At 40.2% G+C, this 12,319-nt stretch overlaps 1 protein-coding gene across 1 annotated transcript in view; it reads right to left on the bottom strand.

Annotated features, from left to right (window-relative positions):
• The window catches only part of GXYLT1 (glucoside xylosyltransferase 1), a 22,571-nt gene extending 18,229 nt beyond the window's left edge, over positions 1 to 4,342 (bottom strand). Inside the window, exon 1 of the mRNA XM_009869119.1 lies at positions 4,257 to 4,342. Within this exon, the coding sequence (XP_009867421.1) occupies positions 4,257 to 4,309 (53 nt within the window). The 5' untranslated portion in view covers positions 4,310 to 4,342. The remainder of the gene's footprint in view (positions 1 to 4,256) is intronic.
• Positions 4,343 to 12,319: the final 7,977 nt, after the last annotated feature.

Below are 12,319 nucleotides of genomic sequence, written 5' to 3'. Positions count from 1 at the left end.
TGTTCCAATGCCTGACAACCCTTTCAGTACAGAAATTCTTCTATATATATAATATTACATATATATAAAATCTAACCTGAACCTCTCCTGGCACAATTTAAATCCATTTCCCCTCATCCTATCACCCTCCACTAGGAAGAACAGACCAACCCCCACCTCTCTACAACTTCCCTTCAGGTAGTTGTAGAGAGCTATGAGATCTCATCTCAATCTCCTCTTCTCAACAGAATAGTTCCAAAACAAGCATAGGCAATAGATCTTAATCATCCATTGTTAAAACCATCAACTGCTCAGAGCTCATTGCAAACGATGTGGAATGAGCTATAGCATGAGTCATACTGAAGTCTACATACATCTCTCCTAAAAACTTTCCAGATTCCTCTATAGGCCTCCAACACTTCTATTATACTAACTTGAGTCTTACACATCCACAGAACATTAGTTGTCACTTTATACTTGATACACTTACAGCTACTCAAGAGGAAATGACATAGCAAGCAAGCTGCCTGTCAAAAATGTCTATGCCAAGTTCTTTCTCTCATGGATAAACAAATGTCTATGGTCCTTATATACAGGAGAAAAAAGCCAAGTGGAATTTCAAGTTACAAACTGAGAGAAAACAAGCTAAGATTTTTCATAGAACAGATTTGAATATTCAAAAGCTGAAGGATGACCTTCTAGTGTTTGAAAAACTTAACCAGTAAAGGGAAAGGAGACACTCTAACATTGAGATAAATTTTATGAATCTACTACTGGCAAAGAAATTATGGTCATTCAATCTGCTCCTCCAAACAAACGAATAATTCGGTCCCCATGTGTTGCCTGATTTAGTCGACAGGTGGCATCCCTGGCGGCAGGGAGGCTGGATTAAAATGATCTCTAAGGTCCCTGCCAGCCCAGGCCATTCTATGATTCTATGAATACCAGAATCTCAATTCACAAAACTAATTAATGACCTGGATAAGTAGTGTTGGTCTCTTTTTACAGATTAAACCAGGCCAAACAGAAGATTCAATGTGTTACTGCAGTCCAATAACCAGACTCTGCCATTTGTACTATAAGCAAACTCACTGGAATTCCGATTATTTTGTTGGCACTTCTACAGGCAGTGGAGTTAGCTATCCTAAGATTTCAATCAGATATGTGACTCAGGTTTTCCTTATATTCATCTCCCCACCCCACCGTCTTCAGAGTCCAGCTTTATTCTGCACCTCACTACAACAACTACACTTAACAAGAACATAACGGCTTAGTCAAACCAGGATCAAGTCATTTGGAATAAGACACTTTGGTAGAACTTTTACTCCTTTCCATGTCAACACATAACCAATTTAGAATCGTAATGTTGCCTCTTTACAGAAAAAGCTCTCAAGAGGCCTTATCTTCACAAAGGATCTTGAAGTGGCCCTACAAATAAAATCTGAGAAAACAAGAAAGCTAGACTTCATTTGCTATGGTTAATAAACTTAATTATTATGTACATTCCTCTTCCTCCAAAAATCTGAGTGCAAACTTGAGAACGATTATGAAATATCACTTTATGCTTCAAGTGTGATATCAAACACCTAAACCCTTCAGCTTCTCAGCGTACCTAGTACAAGGCAGGTGTTTTGAGAGCTCAGTAAAATTATAACTCCTATCCGAAGATGAAACCAAACTTCAAATATCTTCTGTGTTATTCCAATACATACAATGAAATGAGGCTTAAGCAGCAAGCTCAGATGCTGAGCCACTGTAATTACTTGTTGCTACCCAAAGAGGGGGCACTTTCTTCTCCTCTCTGCCATCTTTCTCATGCGTTGTCTTACACAAACTCACTGCACTCTCTGAAACCAACTGAATTTACTGAACAGAGCAAGAAATAAAGTTTAGGGGAGGCAAGGGGATTCCCTCTGAAGTTGGAGCATCTCACTGAGGAATTCAACAAGAACCAGAGTCAGCACAACATACAGGAGTTAGTTTGATAGTAATGTATTAGTGAAATAATCAAACTCAATCTGAAATGATTAATCTGAAGACCACACAGCCCTTACGCATTTAAGCAGCTTTTTTCTTTCAGTTTCAAAATGTATAAATATGAACTTTTGTAAATATTAAGGATGCACCAGAAAACTGTTTCACCATGAAAGAAACTGCACTCCTCCAGTAATGTCCTAATCAACGCATACGTCAACACACTTGTCTGTACAGCCACATACAGCATTCTACATAAAATAATGCAAGTTACAGTTTAAAGGTATGCACAAAGGAACAGTATGGGCTACTTCAGCTTCTGGTTCCAAAGGCAAACTTGCCTTAAACCTGGCAGAGAATTCAGAAACGAATTTTTCTGCTGTTTTAGTGCATGACATCGTAGAGTGGGTAGTTCATCACTGTCAAGGGGTCAGAAGACAAAGTGACCCTCGCTTCTCAGTAGCGGACGACTCTTAGACTGGTTCAGATGCCCAAGGATGAATGAAGCTTCCACTAAAGCACAGGCTGCTAAGCCCCTGTGTGCTTGTGGCAGGTGTTTCCTTCCCCCAGCTAAGCTGTTGTGGGCAGATTTCAGGGAATCTGCGACCTGGGTTAGTTCGGACTTGTCTATGGAACCTGAGCTGGTTGGGACTCGGTTACACCCAGGATGTAGGCCCGCAGCCAATGAGAAGCCAAGATGGCTATGATTGACCACAGTCATCACTGACTAGTCTTTAAAATGGGGCTCTTGCAGCGGCCGTGTTGGAGTTACCTCGTGGTGGTTGGCCTGATGAGGTCGTAAAGTCTCCTCCCCCTTGGTCTAGGGGACCCCCAGGCAAGGTCGACCAGGTGAGAACGGGAACCCCTACCTGGTTAAGGTACCCCTGGCAAGGTTGAAAAGGTGAGAACGGAAATCCCCGCCTTTTTAAGGTACTTTAGTGAGGACAATCAAGACGAGAAAGGGAATCCCCGGCTTGACTGAGGTGAGCGTATGATAATCTGGATTATCATTCTTTTGTCAAGGGCTAGTGCGTGAGCTTGATCTTTTCCTCAACCGATACCGAACCTTTAAATTTGGAGGAGCTTATATCCCGCAAATAAACTTAATTTAACTACACGCGTGAATTTATTTTTCGGATATGGGCATGCTACTCACCTCCTTCTTTACAGTGCTCCACCACAACAGCCCTGTGCTGAACTTCATAATGCTAAACTCTCAAAAGCTAACCCTTATGGAAGGTAGGGAAAAAAAAAAAGTTAACCGAGTCCATTCAGCTAGCTAAATCTGACAAAGGGAAAGTCAGATGAATTCCTGTGGATGGACACAATGGCTACCAAAGGCAGCAAGAAAGACTCAAATTACAGATGCAGTTCACTAACAGACTCAAAATCAGTGTAAGCCTTCTCTTTAACTTCTTGGCAACTGTTAAGCTTGAAAAGAACTGACAGCACACAATCAGAGAATAACAGGAGATATATCTAACATCTTTGCCACAAAAATAATTTTCAAAAATACATTAAGTCTTGCGAAGTCAAACTTTTTTTCCTTCTCTAAAAATATTCAAGCTTAGACTAAGAGGGAAATATGTACCAAAGGATGGCCAATAAAATTTTATATTTACGAAAAACTGACTTGCAATTTCATTTATACACTGAAGAGAACTATGCAGGCTACAAAACGTATCTGTCAAGTAGCTTAAGCCTTCTTCAACTTATTTTTAGGATACTTGCATAATCTGACAGCCTAAAGCATCTGAACAGTAACATCAAAACATTTCAATTATGGTTAAAGATGCAACTTCAAAGACACAGTCGATGCTTTAACACACCATATCTTAAAGCACATTTTAAAATGGTTGTTTCACTGCTTTTGGAGAAGAACTCTCCTGGAATTCCATAAAACATGTATCTTGAATTAAAAAATCTTCCAACTTATCTACTAAGCATACTTGCTGATTTTTATTGCAAGTTACATCCTAGGTATTACTACTGTAAATTAATTATCAAAAATAATTAATTCATCAGTAACCTTTCAGACTATATTCAGAGGGATTTTTAACCAATGTTAGCAAGTCTCTATTTAATGAAGTAAGAATTGAAAAAAAACTACTCTTCGTAATAACGCAGTTTTTAAAACATAATAGGAGAAAGCACAGCTAAACGCCACCATAACATAAGCAGGTGAAATGCATGTGAAGTCATCAAAATATTTTGCTTTGTCACCTTGCTAAATAGCCAAAACACTTATCAGCTATACCTGTCTTCAATCAAATAATAAAATACTATTTAATAACAGATCCTACCTAAAAGCAGCTTCCCAAAAGCAGTTCATTCCACAAACATCAGAGGGCAGCATCCAATAGGAATTCCAGAAAGATACAGACAAATTCTTACACCTAACAGGATAAGACAAAAATAACCTATATAAATGTTACTGATTTTATGGTAAAGTTAAATGGATAAAACTTGAATAGTTAATTACCTGGCAGAAGACTGGCTATGTAGCAGCACTTGGATAATACAAAAGAGGAGGCATTCTGTGCCAGCCACGAGGATTCTTGTAAGGAAAAATGGTCCCCTTCCTTCAGCCTTTCCTCTCCATGTAATTTCAGAGTGAAAAAAACAGAGGGGATGGGAATTTTGAGGCTCATTCTACATTCTTGGCTTAGAACAAGTCCATAGGGAATAGAGTGAATGGCAACACTTCCTGCTGGAAAGAACTCCTTCACCTTTGCAATACTGTTGTCCACTTCGAGCAGAGGAGCAAACAGAACATTTCATTTTCAAAGTTACGTTGCCTATTTAAACATAATCCCTATTCTTCTATGACTCTATTCAGTGCAAGCCTACAAAGCCTATTTTTAACAAAGAATAGGGCTTCGCAGCACCAACGAAATCCATTGTTCATAACAAAAGGTTAATTTGATACAGAAATAATCACCAAATCTGTCAAGTTTTCATTCTCCATGCTAATGACAATACCAATAATTTACTGACTTGTGGTACACTAACAACTAAAACCCCAGGTTTTACAAATTGATTTAGTGCAACAGTAATATAAGAAATATTTTAAAAGAGTGACAGAAACGTATTTTCAAAAGTTCTGGTGAGGAAATGAACATCAAGGTTTAAATTCTTAAATGAGAATTCTGCAAATCAAGGGGTATTTGAGCGACCTCCTGCTCACTCTTCCTGCCCTGGTGACACTGCCAATAGTGTTTTATCCTCCTTTGAAAGCTGGTATCTGTGAATCAAAGACACGTCCAAGAAGAAAACCCACAGGAAGGCTTGTTGATGAAAAGGTATTTAAAGACTACAGCTCGGAACTCTACTGGGAGTCATCTTTGCAAGTTTGAAATGAATCAGCATCATCTTGGTAGGGTTATCTGGTACCTACAAAAGTCAATGTTTTGCAACTACCAGATTTAATAGACTAATGCAGCATCAAAACCGGCAAGCTGCAAAATTTCTCCTTTCTCCAGCACTTGAGAAAATTTATCTGATAAACACAGTCTTTCACAAAGCCTCATTAAGTGTTGGGGGGAGGGAGGGGTGGAGCAGTTCTTTAGTAGAGATTGCAGGAAATCCTCATATCCTGTAGATACATGTGCATACAAGAATTAGGTAATTCTTCCTCATGAGTTAAGAATAGTCTCCACAAATAAATACCCAGGTACAAAAAAAGAGGATAATGTAGATGGTGACTGGGATATCTGCCCTCCTCTGGGGAAAGTAAATGGTATAAAATCACAAGTTCTCTCTGACTGATTCTTCCTTACATTAATCCTTAGGGCTTTTGAAGTTTCTTAAAAGCTTCAGGGCACATTAAGACCTTGAGCTCATCTGAAGAACAATCTTTACAATCTCCACTGTGTACCTTTTTGAAGTAACTGTCTCTCATTACTTTTAGGATAAATTAATAGACTGTCTCTCAAAACCGTTTTCTGGTTTGGAAGATTATTATCTTATTATTACAGGGGATTCCTCTTTCAGCTGTCAAGAGCTGTGTTTTCTCAGCTGCCTTGAGATACTATGCTATCTAGACTACCAAGGCAAAGAGACAAGCTTGAATTAATGCCCAAGTCATTTTTCTGACACATTAGGCCTTTCCAATATCCCATTCAGCATGATTACAAGGTTGTCAGCCTTCGATTTGATTCATAAATTTCATGTTTGAAACAAAATGTTACTAGGATACATACGTATGTAATTTACCTAATGTTAGACTAAGACTTGTTTTTTTGGGCCAGTAGAAGTCTCTCTCAGTGGACCATACGCTACCATAAAGCATAAAAGCTTTCACATACAAAGGATTAAGAGACTGGAATCATTGGACAGCATTTTCTTAATGTTATCCACAATAAAATCATTCAAGATGCTGCTCGTCAAGATTTTTTTTTTAATTAACTTAAACTTGAGGAAAGCTTAAACTACAAGTGCCACAAGTGCTTTACAAAGCTAGGGAGATGCATTGTATTTGTTCATCAAACAGGCACAGTCATTGTTACTTGAGTGAGGTTACTAGTCAGACAGGAATAGTCACCTCGAGCATTAAGGAGGGGTACTTTGTTCACATCTATTATAGGTTATGTGATTAAAGGTCAGTCTTCACAAATAGAAAACAGAAAACAATATCAGGTGAAGGAAACCCAGCAATCTAACCCAGGCACATAGAGCGCTCTGACCCAGCCGCAACAGAGTCAGCTTATGGGACAGGCAGAAGAGCCACCAGATGACACAACAGGGAAGGCTCTTCAGACCACCTTACTGCCTGCCTACAGGGGTTACTGCCTGCAGGAGTGTGGGGCTTACTGTGGAATCAAAGTGGACCAAGGAGGAATAAGAACACAGAGAGGAGAGGGTCCAGTCACAAGTAAATGGCTTGCTGCCAGTCAGTGCAATTGGCCATGCTGTGTGCCTGACCCACCCGCTTCCTTAGTAAACTCGATTTCTGTTTTCCTTGGTGTCCTGGGGCTCCATTCCATGTCTGCATGCAGAGGGCAAAGTGCCAGCAAATTAAAGGACAGCACAGATCACAGGGGCCCATGGGCCTCCAGAAACTGGAGAGACGTGTGCACATAGCGTGTGGGTGTGCAAACTGGTGCACATAATCACTAGCAAGTATCGAGCCAGACTAGCCCACAAGCAGAGCAAGAGGCTTGGGAGCCAATTACAAGACAGGCCATAGCCTTGGCCAGACTCTGCAGAGTTCAAAGGGACTGAGCTGCTGAAAGAACCTCTCTCTTAACCTATCCACAAGAGACTAAGGTCTGAGGGGTTGCCACTGGAAGGTCCAGAAGCTTTAAGCCAGCCAACAGAGAAGCTTTGGAGTTTGAGGGTTGGCTAAGGCCATAGGTCCAGACCAGCTATCCAAAAGACCCGTTTGCATGAGGCAATCTCAGGACCAGCTGCCATATGGCTAAAGCCAGTAACTGGAAGACTCCATGGTGTATTCATCTGTGCATGTCCAAAAGGGTCTGAGTATCAGTAACTGAATTGGGGCTGCGAGCCTCATGCGTTTGCATGCCCAGCACAGTAACAGAGGAGACCAGAGGATCAGAACCTACTTCTTGGATAGACTGTCTAAGGCCAGTTACCAGAGCAATTCACACTACATACATCAACACATTTTTCACTAAAAGTCTTTCACCCTGATGAGCCACAGAAAGGAACAAGATCAAGTCACTTGTGTTGCTTGTGGTTGTGCAAGTGCTGTTTTCTCTGCACTGATCTTTCTGGCCAGCTGTCTGTGTATGTATGCACTGTGGGCTTATGTGCCCATTGGTTATAAATGCTCAGCTCTGCTACTGGCTGGACCCAGGGACATGGAGCTGCAGCAGCCTTGGCTCCATCACACTACTGGGTTGGACAAGTCCTAACACGTAATTTAGCTTCAACACCATTGGATAGTGAAAATTTTAGTCTTGCCTATACAGCAAAAATGTCCATATTGTGATCCGAAAAGAAGAATACTTTTCAGAATTCAAGCACAATTTTAAGTTTGTGTGCAAAACACCCAGCAATGCTCTAGTCATATTCATAAAGACTGAGGCTCTGTGCTCAGGCAAGTCAAGTTTTAACCATAAGGAATCCCTCAACAATGAGCGGGGGGGAGGGGAAGAAGTCCTTTTGTTAAGCACGCTGGTGAGCTTACCATTAATCATGATCACAGTTTCCAAGTGCACTTTTCAGTCCACATGACATCATTTATACCACTGTAACTTCACAGCAAATTCAGCAGTATGTCCAAAGAGTGAGGGCTGCCAGCTGTCAGTACTGCATTAACAATCTCAGTCCAACCAACTCCAGGAATCAACTAACAGAGACAGACTGGTGTCTCTCCTGCAGCATAGCCCATAACGCGAGCGAAAACAGGAAGGACATATTTTTTGAGTTCCTTCCTGCTCATGATCACAGGAGTAAAAATTTAGGAAGGTAACAGATGCTCTGTTCAATTCCCAAACGCATTGAGAATTCCCACTTCCTCCGAATAGCTCTTCCTGAACATTGGCAGCAATATCACAAATTATGTTATGATGTGTTTTGTCAGAGAAGCAATGGCTTTTTTAGATAAAAGATAGTAGTTGTAATGTTAAATGTCTGACATAGGTCAAACTTTTTAACTGGAAAAGTCTTTATAATGTAAAATAACATTTGCTAGTCAACGGCTTGACAAATTCAGCAGATTCATTTTTTTTTGAAATCAAGTTCCAACTTCCAATCATTCAGTGCTTTGTCTCTTTAAACATTTTACTCATATTTCGAAATGCTTACAGTTTCTAGACCAATTTCTCAAGGCACAAGAGTGGCTGAGAAGCATACTGGTGAAACTGCTGGCTAAGTTCTGACACAGTCAAAAGCAGCTGTGAACAGCACAAGGCATAAAACAAACTACCTATTACAACCACCCTCCTCTGCTGTCTGAGCTTGTGGGCAGACTTCCCAAAAGCAGCTGTGAACAGCACAAGGCATAAAACAAACTACCTATTACAACCACCCTCCTCTGCTGTCTGAGCTTGTGGGCAGACTTCCCACACTTTTCCATACACTGTAATCCACTTAACTCTCCCTTTGCCAGGATAGTTAGAGAGCAAGAGGCGGATACAGTCAGATCCCAGTGCCATATATAACGAAACAGTACAGCTGGCTGCAGGAAAACGCTTAACTGCAGCACAGTGGAAAAACATTTCACTCTAGTAGAGTCAAATTCGTTGACCTCACTGAATTCACGGAACTGACGGCAGACTGATTCCTGCTCTACTTCTCAAATTCGTCACTAGGATAGCATTTTTTGGGCTTGCGCAAAAAGATGAACATTATTTGCCTAATCAAAGTGGCAATATCGATAATACTAAGTGAAGATTCACTTATAAGCATAGACTGCTACTTACCTGCAAGCATGTGGAGAAAAGACTGACTTGAAAGAACACAGAGAGCAGATTATAGCACTATTAAATGACATACATACAGCAAATATGCATTTATTCACTTTATATTTTTCTCAATTTTTTGCAGTCTGACTGCATATACTGGCTTTTGACTGACTTTCTATCTTCTGGAAGCAGACACTTCAATTTATTTTTTTTTTTTAGTCAAGTTCAGATCTATTGTTCATTTAGCTATTACATAGGACAGTACTGACTATTCATTACTACTTTTCTCACTGGAATGAATAATCAGGACAGTTTACCTTCAACGTTAATCTGTCTTCACAGCTAAAATCCAACCTTAGGATTTAGCTAACAAACTAACAAACGTTTCTCAGCTATTAATAAGAAGCTTCAAGATACAAGCCTTTAGCTTCTAGTCATATTGCTCCTCAGGCTACTGCAGCCTTTGCAACAAACAACTCCTTACCAAAGTGATTACCCAACAAGCTCACCTGAATTATTATGTTTATTGGATAATCTTGCCTCAACCTGTAATTCTAGTTTCAATATAGTACTTCCTTTTTAATTAAACATTTCTACTTAAAAGCATCCTCACTATTGCAAAATTCTTCCAGGTGTGGTATGCTTAAGCTTTATTCAAAGCTTGCAGTTTTTTCATGTTTGCATGCTTCTGAAAACTACCAGAAATCTTGACTTCCCACCTCACCATCACAGAGTATGACCAAGCTCCTTCTGCCCTTATGTAACACACAAAACTAGATTATTCAGGCAAATAAAACCCTTTTGGGCAAAAGAGAAGGGGACATCACTGCTGAGTAAATGCCTTTAGATGGCAGATACTTTTGCTTTGCCAAACTGTATTTTAAAGAAATCAGCGAAAACAGCTTGACACAACCGATTATTGAAAGTTACTATTAATGCATATGAAACATTAAACTTCAACAGGGATTAGAAGGTTATCTGAAAACAATTTAAGGTTATCAACCCTTAAGGCTATTACACAATCACAATATAGTCACAAGCAGGCATAAAACACATTGTCATGCTCAGTCTCTTCTGAAGAAACAGATGGAGAATAAAAACTGGAAAACACCAATCCACTGACCAGAACGAGTGCCTCGGTACACTAGCGAACGTAACACGATTTAACACTTGAGAATAACAGAAACATGCATCTAAAGGAACAGTCTGTAGGGAGTTTCTTAATCAATACAGGACAGATTTTTTGCTTAAAAAAAATAAAAAGTCTTTTAGGGACTCTTCTGAGGGACTGACGTGCACCTAACTTTTGCACATTCTGTTTATATAAAGAGCATATAAAACGTCAACAATTTAAAACAGAATTCTGTTCATCTTGAGCCTGCAGTTTGACAGCAGTAGGTAAAAGAAAAAACCCACAGAGATATCAAACAGGCATTGATTTTGCAAGGAGATATGCCCCCATGAAACTGTATACACAAGGAACTATTTACAGCTCTTAAGACCTTTAGAAAATGACTTCTTGGTTAGTAAAGCTTTTCTTTACTGTAACACATTCCGCCTCACTCCAACAAGAAGCTTCTTGCACCTTGGTGGGGTTCTCCCCCACCAGTATCTTTGACTTAAAAACTATGCTTTGTACTAGTACAAAGAATAAAAACCAAAAAACAAACTTTCATTTTTCTCTGCTAACCAGGAGAATGACGTACCTGAAAGTAATTTCAAAGTTTACTAATTATTTAGATTATAACCTTTTAGCCAAAAGTTTTCACGTAAACTGCATATTTTAATTAGTAAAACAAATATTATACACATGATATTTTTCCTCACATTTCTGTTTAAAACTGATTTATTAAACCAATACACTGGACTGTTAAAGTTAACCCTTTCATTCCAGTTACCATGTTCCTTAGAACTAACAGATTTCAACTTCTCACAGTGAGTTTTTAATCATGAACTAGAAGCGAGTAACAAGCATTCCCACTTTTTTTTTCCTCAAGTCATAATCTTTATTAATTTGAACTGAAGAAAAAGTAGGGGGGAAAAACCAGCTCTCTGAAAGAATTACACCAGTCAAAAACCGTGTTTCACATTTCAGCTGACTCCACCCCTAGCAACTCAGAATGCTGTTTCACGGGTATTTTAATACGATTAAGTCAGGGCTTCTGTCATCCTGGCATCCTCCAAAACACCTTTGCATCAGCACCAACACTTTCGTAATAACTCGATGAGCCAATTCACAGTGCTGAGCTGACCGAAACGCAGGTAGTTTTCAGGCAGGTCAGCATACCAGACCATCTCACTTGTGTGATCTGGGGAGCCACCAAACAAAATGGAACTTTCACTGTTTTAAACTGCTGTGGAATCTCAGCAGACTTGAAGGCAGGCTGGTCCAGAAAGCGCTGGCCCTAATTTCTCCTCCAGGTTTGGCAACAGATTTTTTGTCACTCCTCTGTTCCTGGCATTAACATTCTGGCAGCCACAAGTGAAGCAGAACATGAAACTCATCTGCAGGAAAACTAGCAATTTTCATTCCGTAATCTCTCTCGCCGCTCGGCTGCATAAAAATTCTGCTGACAGGAGGCAGGCACCAGAAATATGAAGCCGAGCAGAGCGTGAGCTGCTCCGATTTACGCCACTTTAACTGTAGAACTGAACCTGAAGACAAGCTTTAGCAAAGAACCCCGTAAGAAGGCGGTTCTCTTTGCTTACACAGAGTTATATTTGAGAATAATAAAGTTATCAAGCTTCAGAACAGAGTAACATCCTGGAAGTTTCTGAGCTTGGAAGAAGAAAACGCACCCTGCTCGCTTCACCTACCGCCTCGCAACAAGGAAGAGGCCACACTTTTAAGCCGGGAGGGCCGGGAAGCGGCCCAAGGCAGGGATGCCTATGGGGGCCGGCTCCGGCCACGGGCTGGCCTGCAACACCACTTCCAAAGTTTTCTTTTTTCTGCCGTTTGCTCTTCAGAGCTTTTTCAACCTCTGCCCCCCGGT

The sequence above is a fragment of the Apaloderma vittatum genome, unplaced genomic scaffold, assembly GCF_000703405.1.
Source record: "Apaloderma vittatum isolate BGI_N311 unplaced genomic scaffold, ASM70340v1 scaffold5140, whole genome shotgun sequence".
Taxonomy (NCBI): domain Eukaryota; kingdom Metazoa; phylum Chordata; class Aves; order Trogoniformes; family Trogonidae; genus Apaloderma; species Apaloderma vittatum.
This window is presented reverse-complemented; position numbering and strand designations above follow the sequence as displayed.